Below are 14291 nucleotides of genomic sequence, written 5' to 3'. Positions count from 1 at the left end.
CTATGTACAAGAATATAACTACTATAATACTGCCCCCTATGTACAAAAATATAACTACTATAATACTGCCTCCTATGTACAAGAATATAACTACTATAATACTGCCCCCTATGTACAAGAATATAACTACTATAATACTGCCCCCTATGTACAAGAATATAACTACTATAATACTGCCCCCTATGTACAAGAATATAACTACTATAATACTGCCCCCTATGTACAAGAATATAACTACTATAATACTGCCCCCTATGTACAAGAATATAACTACTATAATACTGCCTCCTATGTACAAGAATATAACTACTATAATACTGCCCCCTATGTACAAGGAAATAACTACTATAATACTGCCCCTATGTACAAGAATATAACTACTATAATACTGCTCCCTATGTACAAGAATATAACTACTAGAATACTGCCCCCTATGTACAAGAATATAACTACTATAATACTGCCCCCTATGTACAAGAATATAACTACTAGAATACTGCCCCCTATGTACAAGAATATAACTACTATAATACTGCCTCCTATGTACAAGAATATAACTACTATAATACTGCCCCCTATGTACAAGAATATAACTACTATAATACTGCCCCCTATGTACAAGAATATAACTACTATAATACTGCTCCCTATGTACAAGAATATAACTACTATAATACTGCTCCTATGTACATGAATATAACTACTATAATACTGCTCCTATGTACAAGAATATAACTACTATAATACTGCCCCCTATGTACAAGAATATAACTACTATAATACTGCCTCCTATGTACAAGAATATAACTACTATAATACTGCCCCCTATGTACAAGAATATAACTACTATAATACTGCTCCTATGTACAAGAATATAACTACTATAATACTGCTCCTATGTACAAGAATATAACTACTATAATACTGCCCCCTATGTACAAGAATATAACTACTATAATACTGCCTCCTATATACAAGAATATAACTACTATAATACTGCCTCCTATGTACAAGAATATAACTACTATAATACTGCCTCCTATGTACAAGAATATAACTACTATAATACTGCCTCCTATGTAAAAGAATATAACTACTATAATACTGCCCCCTATGTACAAGAATATAACAACTATAATACTGCCCCCTATGTACAAGAATATAACTACTATAATACTGCCCCCTATGTACAAGAATATAACTACTATAATACTGCTCCCTATGTACAAGAATATAACTACTATAATACTGCCTCCTATGTACAAGAATATAACTACTATAATACTGCCTCCTATGTACAAGAATATAACTACTATAATACTGCCCCCTATGTACAAGAATATAACTACTATAATACTGCCCCCTATGTACAAGAATATAACTACTATAATACTGCCTCCTATGTACAAGAATATAACTACTATAATACTGCTCCCTATGTACAAGAATATAACTACTATAATACTGCCTCCTATGTACAAGAATATAACTACTATAATACTGCCCCCTATGTACAAGAATATAACTACTATAATACTGCTCCCTATGTACAAGAATATAACTACTATAATACTGCCTCCTATGTACAAGAATATAACTACTTTAATACTGCCTCCTATGTACAAGAATATAACTACTATAATACTGCCCCCTATGTACAAGAACATAACTACTATAATACTGCCCCTATGTACAAGAATATAACTACTATAATACTGCCCCCTATGTACAAGAATATAACTACTATAATACTGCTCCCTATGTACAAGAATATAACTACTATAATACTGCCTCCTATGTACAAGAATATAACTACTATAATACTGCCCCCTATGTACAAGAATGTAACTACTATAATACTGCCCCCTATGTACAAGAATATAACTACTATAATACTGCCTCCTATGTACAAGTATATAACTACTATAATACTGCTCCCTATGTACAAGAATATAACTACTATAATACTGATCCTATGTACAAGAATATAACTACTATAATACTGCCCCCTATGTACAAGAATATAACTACTATAATACTGCCCCCTATGTACAAGAATATAACTACTATAATACTGCCCCCTATGTACAAGAATATAACTACTATAATACTGCCCCCTATGTACAAGAATATAACTACTATAATACTGCCTCCTATGTACAAGAATATAACTACTATAATACTGCCCCCTATGTACAAGAATATAACTACTATAATACTGCCCCCTATGTACAAGAATATAACTACTATAATACTGCTCCCTATGTACAAGAATATAACTACTATAATACTGCCTCCTATGTACAAGAATATAACTACTATAATACTGCCCCCTATGTACAAGAATATAACTACTATAATACTGCCTCCTATGTACAAGAATATAACTACTATAATACTGCCCCCTATGTACAAGAATATAACTACTATAATACTGCCCCCTATGTACAAGAATATAACTACTATAATACTGCCCCCTATGTACAAGAATATAACTACTATAATACTGCCTCCTATGTACAAGAATATAACTACTATAATACTGCCCCCTATGTACAAGAATATAACTACTATAATACTGCCCCCTATGTACAAGAATATAACTACTATAATACTGCTCCCTATGTACAAGAATATAACTACTATAATACTGCCTCCTATGTACAAGAATATAACTACTATAATACTGCCTCCCATGTACAAGAATATAACTACTATAATACTGCTCCTATGTACATGAATATAACTACTATAATACTGCCCCCTATATACAAGAATATAACTACTATAATACTGCTCCTATGTACATGAATATAACTACTATAATACTGCCTCCTATGTACAAGAATATAACTACTATAATACTGCCCCCTATGTACAAGAATATAACTACTATAATACTGCTCCTATGTACAAGAATATAACTACTATAATACTGCCCCCTATGTACAAGAATATAACTACTATAATACTGCCTCCTATATACAAGAATATAACTACTATAATACTGCCTCCTATGTACAAGAATATAACTACTATAATACTGCCTCCTATGTACAAGAATATAACTACTATAATACTGCCTCCTATGTACAAGAATATAACTACTATAATACTGCCCCCTATGTACAAGAATATAACTACTATAATACTGCCCTCTATGTACAAGAATATAACTACTATAATACTGCCCCCTATGTACAAGAATATAACTACTATAATACTGCCTCCTATGTACAAGAATATAACTACTATAATACTGCCTCCTATGTACAAGAATATAACTACTATAATACTGCCCTCTATGTACAAGAATATAACTACTATAATACTGCCCCCTATGTACAAGAATATAACTACTATAATACTGCCCCCTATGTACAAGAATATAACTACTATAATACTGCCTCCTATGTACAAGAATATAACTACTATAATACTGCTCCCTATGTACAAGAATATAACTACTATAATACTGCCTCCTATGTACAAGAATATAACTACTATAATACTGCCCCCTATGTACAAGAATATAACTACTATAATACTGCTCCCTATGTACAAGAATATAACTACTATAATACTGCCTCCTATGTACAAGAATATAACTACTATAATACTGCCTCCTATGTACAAGAATATAACTACTATAATACTGCCCCCTATGTACAAGAATTTAACTACTATAATACTGCCCCTATGTACAAGAATATAACTACTATAATACTGCCCCCTATGTACAAGAATATAACTACTATAATACTGCTCCCTATGTACAAGAATATAACTACTATAATACTGCTCCTATGTACAAGAATATAACTACTATAATACTGCCCCCTATGTACAGGAATATAACTACTATAATACTGCCCCCTATGTACAGGAATATAACTACTATAATACTGCCCCCCTATGTACAAGAATATAACTACTATAATACTGCCCCCTATGTACAAGAATATAACTACTATAATACTGCCCCCTATGTACAAGAATATAACTACTATAATACGTCCCCCTATGTACAAGAATATAACTACTATAATACTGTCCCTATGTACAAGAATATAACTACTATAATACTGCCCCCCTATGTACAAGAATATAACTACTATAATACTGCTCCCTATGTACATGAATATAACTACTATAATACTGCCTCCTATGTACAAGAATATAACTACTATAATACTGCCCCCTATGTACAATAATATAACTACTATAATACTGTCCCTATGTACAAGAATATAACTACTATAATACTGCCTCCTATGTACAAGAATATAACTACTATAATACTGCCTCCTATGTACAAGAATATAACTACTATAATACTGCCCCCTATGTACAAGAATATAACTACTATAATACTGCCCCCTATGTACAAGAATATAACTACTATAATACTGCCCCCTATGTACAAGAATATAACTACTATAATACTGCCCCCTATGTACAAGAATATAACTACTATAATACTGCCCCCTATGTACAAGAATATAACTACTATAATACTGCCTCCTATGTACAAGAATATAACTACTATAATACTGCCCCCTATGTACAAGAATATAACTACTATAATACTGCCTCCTATGTACAAGAATATAACTACTATAATACTGCCTCCTATGTACAAGAATATAACTACTATAATACTGCCTCCTATGTACAAGAATATAACTACTATAATACTGCCTCCTATGTACAAGAATATAACTACTATAATACTGCCCCCTATGTACAAAAATATAACTACTATAATACTGCCCCTATGTACAAGAATATAACTACTATAATACTGCCTCCTATGTACAAGAATATAACTACTATAATACTGCCTCCTATGTACAAGAATATAACTACTATAATACTGCCCCCTATGTACAAAAATATAACTACTATAATACTGCTCCTATGTACAAGAATATAACTACTATAATACTGCCCCCTATGTACAAGAATATAACTACTATAATACTGCCCCCCTATGTACAAGAATATAACTACTATAATACTGCCCCCTATGTACAAGAATATAACTACTATAATACTGCCTCCTATGTACAAGAATATAACTACTATAATACTGCCTCCTATGTACAAGAATATAACTACTATAATACTGCCCCCTATGTACAAAAATATAACTACTATAATACTGCCCCTATGTACAAGAATATAACTACTATAATACTGCCCCCTATGTACAAGAATATAACTACTATAATACTGCCCCCCATGTACAAGAATATAACTACTATAATACTGCCCCCTATGTACAAGAATATAACTACTATAATACTGCCTCCTATGTACAAGAATATAACTACTATAATACTGCCCCCTATGTACAAGAATGTAACTACTATAATACTGCCCCCTATGTATGAGAATATAGCTTCTATAATACTGCCATAACGTAGCAGTGTGAACAAGCCGTGACTCCAGTGCTGCAGGGCGCTGACGTGGTACCGCAGACCGTCACTGACATGCACTTACCTCTTCGGCAGGCTCTGTCTTGATCTTGATGTCCTTCTCTTGGCTGGAGCTTGGGACACTGGAGCTGCTGCTGCTCTGGCTGAGTTTGCTGTCCATTGGCTCCACTTTGGGCTTCACATCCTTGGTCAATGAGTCCTTGCCCTCGTCCTTGTCCAGTAGGTACCGCAGCAGCGCATTATTCTCCTTCTTCTTGGGGCTCAGCTGTTCCTGCTTCACCGTCGCTTCTGGCGCGGAGCTGACCGTCTCTATGAAGCTGTCCTTGCCGGTGGCTTCTGCGGTGATTTTGGCGACCTCAGCAGGGGAATTTCCGTTCTGCAGGAGCTTATGCAAAATGCGGTGCTTCTCCTGGAGCATGGAGCCATGCAGGTTAGAGGTGGAGCTGACACCTGAGGAGGTAGAGGAGGACACTCCGGAGGGACTGGTAACATTGGTGGAGGTATCTTTACAGCCGGCGTCCATGCTGGAGCTGCTCATGGTGCCGTGGCCGCGCTCCTCCGTGGAGCAGGTCAGCAGCTGCAGAAGCTTCTTGTGCCCCTTACTCTCTGCCTGTGCCCGCTGCCCGTCTGAGCCTTCCATGATGTTCTCTTTGACGTCCTTCTCGCCAAGATGGTCTCTCCCGCTGGACTGACACACAGAGCTCTCCACCTGCTCACAGAATAACCCCGAGGGGCTCTTGCACTCCTGGTTCCCCATCTTACTCTGCTGCGGCAGGTTCATGTTGGAGGCGCTCTCCGCTTTTTGACCAGGAGAGGATAAAGACGACAGGAGGGAGCTGCCGACTCCTTCACTAATGGCGTGCAGGGCGCTGAGTGAGCTGCTGGAGAAGCTGCCGCCGCCGGCGTTCCCGGAAGATCCCATAGGAGAGTTCATCCCTGGGTAAGAAAGCAAAGAGGTCAGGGGGTTCCCAGCGATGACCACATGACACGTGTGCTGGGACTTGTGGTTGTTACTCAAGGACTCCCATCGGGGGCCTTTTTATCTAACTTTACCCAGTATTCACGTGTTCGACATCTCAATGTACACCGCCACAGACGACGCTGGAGCTATACAAAGTTGGGAGATACCTGGAATAGGAGAGAACTGGCTGGATCCCATTTTCGGACTGCCTCGATTGCGGGGTGACATTATCAGGTTGGGTTGGTTGCTGCTCATGCCGGGGCTCCCATGCGGGGGGCTGCTCATATTTAGTCCATAGTTACTGTTGTTCTGGTATGGGGGCTGGGCCATTCCTGGAGCTTGGGACACCGGCCCCATGTTACCGGTTGATCCGTATCTCATGCCAGGCATTGGTGCCATGTTGTTGGCCTCCCCCATGCCATAACTGCGGTTCTGTGGCGGTACAGCCTGAGCAGATGTGACATTCATAGCAGTGCCGGCAGCGGGATTTGACTGCAAGGGCGGACGACCTCCTTGGGCCATAGGATTGGGATTCGGCCGGTATCCATTCTGCTCCCTGAAACAGCAATAGCAGACAATGGAGTCACGTGACATACGAGGACTAAACCGCTCTTGGAAAGGGATGCGTTATACAACTAGTTCCTGCGTCGGAGGACATTTTAACGATAGCTACATCAGCACCCTCCAGCGGCAGTACTTACCTCTGCAGGAAATGAGTGGATACGAAGCCATGAGGCTCAGGATTTCGGAATAATTTGCTCTTGGTCTGTGCCGTGACCATTGTGCCATCCGCTAGAGAGAAGCGGTAGAGCGGCGTCTCTGAGTGACCGTGGACATATGCTGCGTGGACAAGAGGACATCCCATTAACAAGCTGCAGCCTCGCACAGAGGACCCAGAAGCCACCGCTCACACGGACAGCCCTGCTGGGGTCTGCTGCCCTCCATGGCAGCAGCTGTGGATGTTCCTGCCACGTCACACTCACCTTCCTGATAATGGCGTTTATACGTCCACGGCTGTCCGTTACTATGACAAAGGAACCTCTGAATACAGCGGCGGATCGTGTCCTCGAATCCCGGCCTCATGGAGTTCCGGAGAGAATTGGGGTCGATGTTCACCACTTTGCCTGTTAGAAGAGTTCGGTACAGATAAGGGTGCGGTCCGATGATAGGACAGCGGTCGACTACACACGGCGGGGGACAGCGCTCTCACCCGAGAGGTCGTGCCTGGTGATGAAACTCTCAGGATTGGATGTGAACGCTCTCTCGACATTTGTAATTCGTCGGGCAACGCAAATCATGCAGGACTGAAGATCTAATGAAAAACAGAGTAATCAGAGACCGCGGGCGACAGGTGTAATACATCCTCCTCACCACAAGGTGGGCACACACCACCGGACTCACCTTCACCTTCCTCCATGATGGCACGAGGCTGAGAGAGTGCAAAGCACTGCATGGTCTCGTATCTCTGCCGTGGGTCCATCCCGCCGCTGCCGTCGTCCAGGTGATCCAGCGCATTCTTGACCAGCATGCGGCAGTTGAACGTGTGACTTTTCTGCCGGGGGGCTTCATTGGACCAGGGGACCCCATTAACTTTGACGATAGAAAACAGACCAGTAGGAATGCGAGAGCACAACATCTGACCGAGCGCACCTACCTGATCAGCGAGGGTACAGACAGCGAAGGATGGCTCCCCGCAGGTAAGCCTCACCTGTGGACTTGGGCAGGTTCTTGAGGAAGTCTTTGCGGTCGTCATCGTGCAGGATGCTGTAGACGCTGGTGTTGACCAGATCTTCTTGCTTGTATTGTAAGTATTGGGTGACGTTCTCCGACACAAACACAATGTTACCGTCCCGATTCACCACAAAGAGGAAACCATCCAGCGCCTGGAGACAGAGGACAGCAGCGTGACAGACGGTGGCGCTCTCACCCAGCATCCCACTGACCCCACCACAAAGCACTAAATACAGCAACCACCAATAACCACAGGTCACATTAAAGGGGATGTCCGACCCCAAGGGCACCGGAGCACCGCCTGACAGGTGACGTCACATGGCTAAAAGGCATTCTGATGGAGGAGCCCCAGCAGGTTTACGGGATGCCACTGATGACGGCCCTGTTGGGCCTTCTATTGGCTGCAGTGGTTACATGGGTAAACAACCTACGTGACCGCCAAAGTAAACAGAAGAGCGGCAGCGCTCAGGGGAGCAGAGATTTAGCTTTTAAAGGCTATTTTGCTCCCGCATTGCCTCCAAGGTCACCAAAGTCTGAAAAACCCCTTTATCATGGAGGGGCTACGAGAAGGATGGAGTGAAGCACATCACCAACAGTGGAAGGGTGCGTTCACACGGAACATCCGCAACACAAAAACCCTATCAACATCCGTGCCATTGGTGCAGATTTCACCCTTTCGCTATTAGTGAAGTCCGCTGCGGATCGGCACCAATGGCAGAAATGATGTCCGTTTCTGAAGCGGAGATGACGGGGGTTGGGGTGTACAGAAGGCAGCCCAGCGGTGGTCTCCCAATCTGAGGATGTGGGGTGCTTCCAGCCCGTCTCCCCTCCGCGAACACATGATCCTACTCACCTGCAGGAGGAGCGGCCCCAGCGAATCCTTATCTATGACCCCCTGGCCCGTAGAGGACACATCTGCCTTCTGGACGTCGTCATCGTTGGAGGAAGCTTTTCCTGTAATACACGGAGAACAGAGCATCAGCCCAAGAGCGGAGCGACGCACGTCACAAGGTCCAGTCTGGGGGCAATCACATCTGACAATGGAGGTCCGAGCGCAGTAACCACAAGGCAAGGAACGAGCGCAGCCTATAGCCCTCACCAGCAGGAGGCGACGTCTCAGGCTGTCCTCGGTGCTCACCTTGCTCCTTGATCTGACGGATCTGCCTGACCGTCTCCTTCAGGATTGCACATTTGTCCGGTTTGACGTTGAAGTTGTCGATGTCGCTGAGGTTCGCTGAGATCAGCTCGGCCAGCTCCTCGATGTACTTGCTCTCCTGCTCGCGTCGCCTCTTTTCACCGCTACAGGTCAAACTGGAAGAGAAGGAGATCAGCGAACCATCAACACTTCACATGCATTACAGAAGACAGACACAAGTCTGCCACAGGAGGAGCAAGAAGTTCTCAGTACCAAGAATAAACTTCCTAAGAGTGGGAGTGGTCAGTGGTGAAGCCCCGCCCTCATAACCAAACACTGCATTTACCCCTCTAAAAACTGAATTAAGCTCTAATGTCAAAGAGTCTCATCTTCTTTCTAATTGCAGAGAATACCTGAGGCTGCACTACTGACGACCCAGCATCCTCTGCTGTTCTGGAGCCACTATCCACATCAGCGACCACCAGAGGTGTAACTTAAAGCTCCTGGGCCCCAATGCAAAACCTGCAATGGGGCCCCCATTTATCCGTAGTACTGGGCTTCCCATATGGCACTAAGGCTCCTGGGCCCAGGTGCAACCGCATCTTCTATAGTTACGCCTCTGGGGGCCACATATACAGCTGCAATCAAAATCCCCCCCCCCATTTACAAATTCAGTTTATTTGCCAAATTTACAAAGTTTCAGCCGTTTGCAAAAAAGCAGAATGTAAATCGCCCAACACAACTAATCCATCAAGCGGTTTCACCACAAGACGCCCCTTCTCCTGGCTGCCGCGGTCTCAGGATTGCCCCCTTCATGCCCGGCCTCTCTAGTACTTAGTGGAGACCCTTTCTCTGTTCTGACCGGCTGCAGACGTGATGTATGACCCGACGGCGTTCCTGAGGACTCCTACCCCGTTCCTCATGGCCAATGGCCGCCAGCTCTAATATTCTTGGGTTTGTGTCCTGCAGCCGCCTTCACATCCCTTGTATGGGGTGCAGGTCAGGTGACTGCGGCGGCCACTCCGGAATCTTCCTGGACTTGGGGTCCGGTTGGAAGATCCGATGACGCCCGAGCTTCAGCTTCCTCCTGGAAGCCATGATGTGTTCCCCTGGGACTCCCTGATACGTGATGGACTCCATCTTCCCCTCCTGCAGGTTTCACTGCAGGGTTCAGTATGCGCCTGGAAACAGAACCCTCAGTGCTGCCGCCACCGGATCCCGCTGCAGGCATTTTGCAGTCACTGATGGATTGTTGACCACCTGCCTCCTCAGGGATCTGGGGGCAGCCGGTGATAGCGCCCTCTTTCTGCCACGTCCAGGTAGTGCAGCCAGTGTCCCCGTGACATTGAACTCATGAGCTGCTTCCAGCCGTATCTCTAGGAGCATTCAGCGCCTTTCTATCCTTTTGTACCCTTTTCCTTGCTTGTACATGGCAGTGATCTCTTCTATAACTTTTTGGACCCATCTCTTCACTTATGGGACTTTACATGGACCGACAGTCATCCGGGGTAAACGCTTAAACAAGCCTATTATTGTATAGAAAGGCCGGGCAAGTAAACGACAATTGCTGTGACAACTGTTGGGCGTGTAGGCCTCGCCAGTCCAGATATGTTATGTGTTTAGCTCAAGTACACCTGATGCAACTAATGAAGGCCTTGACTAGTGGCCTCAGGTGCGCTTGCAACAAGACCCAACTTGCAAATGTGCTCTCATGAAGGATCCTGTTCAGGGAATGAATAACTGTGACTCTGCAGCAATCAGCAGGGCGGCCATCACACAAGCCCCAGTGGGTGCCGCTAGCACTCACGTGTGCCTGACATTTGCCGAGCTCCCTGGTATTGGGGCTCATGTAATAACACCCGATGGTGGCATTCTGTGGTGAACTTGGACAAACCGCTTGTTCTACTAGTTGCGTTCAGCCATTTACATTCTTCTTGTTTGATTGTTTTGTTGTAAAAAGCTGAAAGATTTTAAGTTTGGAAAATTAACCTCATTGATTGCAATTGTAGTTGGCCCCATTCAGGGCCGGCAGGACAACATTGCAGCCCCCAGGCTTGTAGAGGGGACCTTACCTGGGGCCGGGGGTGTCACACAGCGATGGCTTCCTCTTCCTGGAGTCTGAAGACAGAGGATCCAAGGAGTTCTCACCTAATCCGCTCATCATGAACCAACATCAGAAGCTGCAAGACAAAATCAGGGGGAGGTTACTGGGGCAATAACTGCACCCCTGAACCCCAAAACAAAGCACAAACGGGGGCAACAGCTTCAGCACTTCATCCTAGTAGGGCGGTAATAGATTCAAGGCCCACGGTGCAGCAAGAGCTGAACTCCGTATTACACACTTCTCCCAGCACTACAGACTCTCCCCCTCGGCATTATGGACCCCCTTCTTCCCCCCTGGCATTACGGACCCCCTTCTCCCCCTCCCCCCCGGCATTACGGACCCCCTTCTTCCCCCCACCCCGGCATTACGGACCCCCTTCTTCCCCCCAGCGTTACGGACCCCCTTCTTCCCCCCAGCGTTACGGACCCCCTTCTTCCCCCCAGCGTTACGGACCCCCTTCTTCCCCCCAGCGTTACGGACCCCCTTCTTCCCCCCAGCGTTACGGACCCCCTTCTTCCCCCCAGCGTTACGGACCCCCTTCTTCCCCCCAGCGTTACGGACCCCCTTCTTCCCCCCAGCGTTACGGACCCCCTTCTTCCCCCCAGCGTTACGGACCCCCTTCTTCCCCCAGCGTTACGGACCCCCTTCTTCCCCCAGCGTTACGGACCCCCTTCTTCCCCCAGCGTTACGGACCCCCTTCCCCCAGCGTTACGGACCCCCTTCCCCCAGCGTTACGGACCCCCTTCCCCCAGCGTTACGGACCCCCTTCCCCCAGCGTTACGGACCCCCTTCCCCCAGCGTTACGGACCCCCTTCCCCCAGCGTTACGGACCCCCTTCCCCCAGCGTTACGGACCCCCTTCCCCCAGCGTTACGGACCCCCTTCCCCCAGCGTTACGGACCCCCTTCCCCCAGCGTTACGGACCCCCTTCCCCCAGTGTTACGGACCCCCTTCCCCCAGTGTTACGGACCCCCTTCCCCCAGTGTTACGGACCCCCTTCCCCCAGTGTTACGGACCCCCTTAGCTTACACATTTTCCCCCAGCGTTACAGATGACAGCTGGAAAGGTCTATAACAATGGAGTTTGTACAAAACTGCTCCCCGCTGCTCGCCCTTCTATGGGTTTGCCTCTATAGTCAGTGTGAGAGGCGGTGGGCTGGGTGCATCTTGTCCTGTCCCCAGCAGATGGCGCCGCTGCTCCTTGTAAAGGCCGCTCATCTCTGGGATCATCAGTAAACAGCCGGCATCCCCAAGGTTATTCTGACTCTGCGGCTGCAGTCCTGGCGGTGATCAGGACACCTCGAAATAGCCGAGACCACCTATAGTGTACACTTTACTGCCATGAAACTATGGCTGGGAGATTACAAGGACCCCCCAGTCCACCATGAATGACCCATGCCCCGCTGACCCCAGGCACCGAAGCCCCCGGGAGAGCAAACAGCACAGCGAGACGGAAGCAGGATGTGCCGCGCCCCAGAGATAGGAGGGGATATAGAGGAACTACACGGGGGTATACAATACCACCCGACCGCTCTGCGCCGCCGAATCGCCACTGACCTTGTGCTTATTCTCTTTAAATCCTCTTACTCTTAGGATCATCTAGAGGCGGCTTAATTTGTCCGATGACCCAAGAAGCGTCCGCCGCCATCTATACCGTAAACGGGACGTCGGGCTATAAAGCCCCCGCGCAATGTGACAAGGGATGCGCAAGCTCTTGTGAGGCAGCCCCATCCAAGATGGCTGCTCCCATGAAGTACACAACGAGGGGGGCTACATAAAGATGGCAGCTCGGACAGCAGGTTGGCAGCTGCTGACGCCCCCCGCAGGCCACCAAATATCATGGCACGTGGGACCACCGCTCACCTGAGCTACACGGACTGGTGGGACTGCGCGCTGCTCCTCCTCCCCATCTGCAAGAACAACATGGAATACACGTTAGTGCTGAAGGGCGCCCCGTATGAATACCGCCACTGGGCGCACACGAGGGGTGGGATACATTGCGGCCCCGCTTGCCCCACCGTCGACAGCTACATTAGTTGTTGCCCCAGTTTGAGAACGTCTCCGTCTCCACCGGCTCCCCTACAGTACAGACCGCCCAACGAAGGCACACAGCTTTCCCAGAATCCTGCAGATCGCTTGGAAGTACTAATAATCTTTATTTGTATAGCGCCAACTTATTCCGCAGCGCTTGCAGAAGTTTGAGAAAGTTGAGTCAAGCATTTGCCTTTCTCTTCCCTCATTGTGGGCCCCCGGGTCCCCCAGGATAGAAATGTCACAATGTCAGCAATGGCCAAGGGGAGGCAGGATGACCGTCAGGTACGAGGCACAGGACGGGGATCCCTTACACACCCGGCCCAGAGCTGCAGTCGACGCCATATCGGAGCTTAGAGAGTCGCCTTGCCCCCAACGCACCTATGAGTCTGAACGCATCCAATCCTGGGAAGACCGCATCAAGACCTCTCAAAGGGGTCACTGTACAAAGACCACCGGCCCACTTACACAGGATGAGTGTGGGGCAAACGATGGCCGCCAGTCGTCCTGTACATACTGTCTGCAGTGCTCCTACATAAACGATGGCCGCCCCTCGTCCCCCACATACTGGCTGCGGTGCTCCTACATAAGCGATGGCCGCCCCTCGTCCCGTACATACTGGCTGCGGTGCTCCTACATAAACGATGGCCGCCCCTCGTCCCGTACATACTGTCTGCGGTGCTCCTACATAAACGATGGCCGCCCCTCGTCCCCCACATACTGGCTGCGGTGCTCCTACATAAGCGATGGCCGCCCCTCGTCCCGCACATACTGGCTGCGGTGCTCCTACATAAACGATGGCCGCCCCTCGTCCCCCACATACTGGCTGCGGTGCTCCTACATAAACGATGGCCGCCCCTCATCCCGTACATACTGGCTGCGGTGCTCCT

General features: G+C 46.8%; 1 protein-coding gene across 2 annotated transcripts in view; it reads right to left on the bottom strand.

Annotated features, from left to right (window-relative positions):
• LOC136605486 (nuclear receptor coactivator 3-like) overlaps positions 1-13280 on the bottom strand; it is a 58102-nt gene extending 44822 nt beyond the window's left edge. For both annotated transcript variants that reach the window (XM_066588962.1, XM_066588963.1), the window contains exons 1-11: positions 13234-13280; positions 11341-11448; positions 9272-9444; positions 8987-9087; positions 8111-8285; positions 7804-7992; positions 7613-7714; positions 7386-7526; positions 7104-7242; positions 6570-6958; positions 5506-6377 (exon numbers count right to left, since the gene is read on the bottom strand). In XM_066588962.1, coding sequence (XP_066445059.1) covers positions 5506-6377; positions 6570-6958; positions 7104-7242; positions 7386-7526; positions 7613-7714; positions 7804-7992; positions 8111-8285; positions 8987-9087; positions 9272-9444; positions 11341-11432 — 2373 coding nt within the window. In that variant the 5' untranslated portion in view covers positions 11433-11448; positions 13234-13280. The remainder of the gene's footprint in view (positions 1-5505; positions 6378-6569; positions 6959-7103; positions 7243-7385; positions 7527-7612; positions 7715-7803; positions 7993-8110; positions 8286-8986; positions 9088-9271; positions 9445-11340; positions 11449-13233) is intronic.
• Positions 13281-14291: the final 1011 nt, after the last annotated feature.

The sequence above is a fragment of the Eleutherodactylus coqui genome, unplaced genomic scaffold (assembly GCF_035609145.1).
Source record: "Eleutherodactylus coqui strain aEleCoq1 unplaced genomic scaffold, aEleCoq1.hap1 HAP1_SCAFFOLD_183, whole genome shotgun sequence".
Taxonomy (NCBI): domain Eukaryota; kingdom Metazoa; phylum Chordata; class Amphibia; order Anura; family Eleutherodactylidae; genus Eleutherodactylus; species Eleutherodactylus coqui.
The sequence above is the reverse complement of the archived record's forward strand: the minus strand, read 5'-3'. Positions and strand labels throughout refer to the sequence as shown.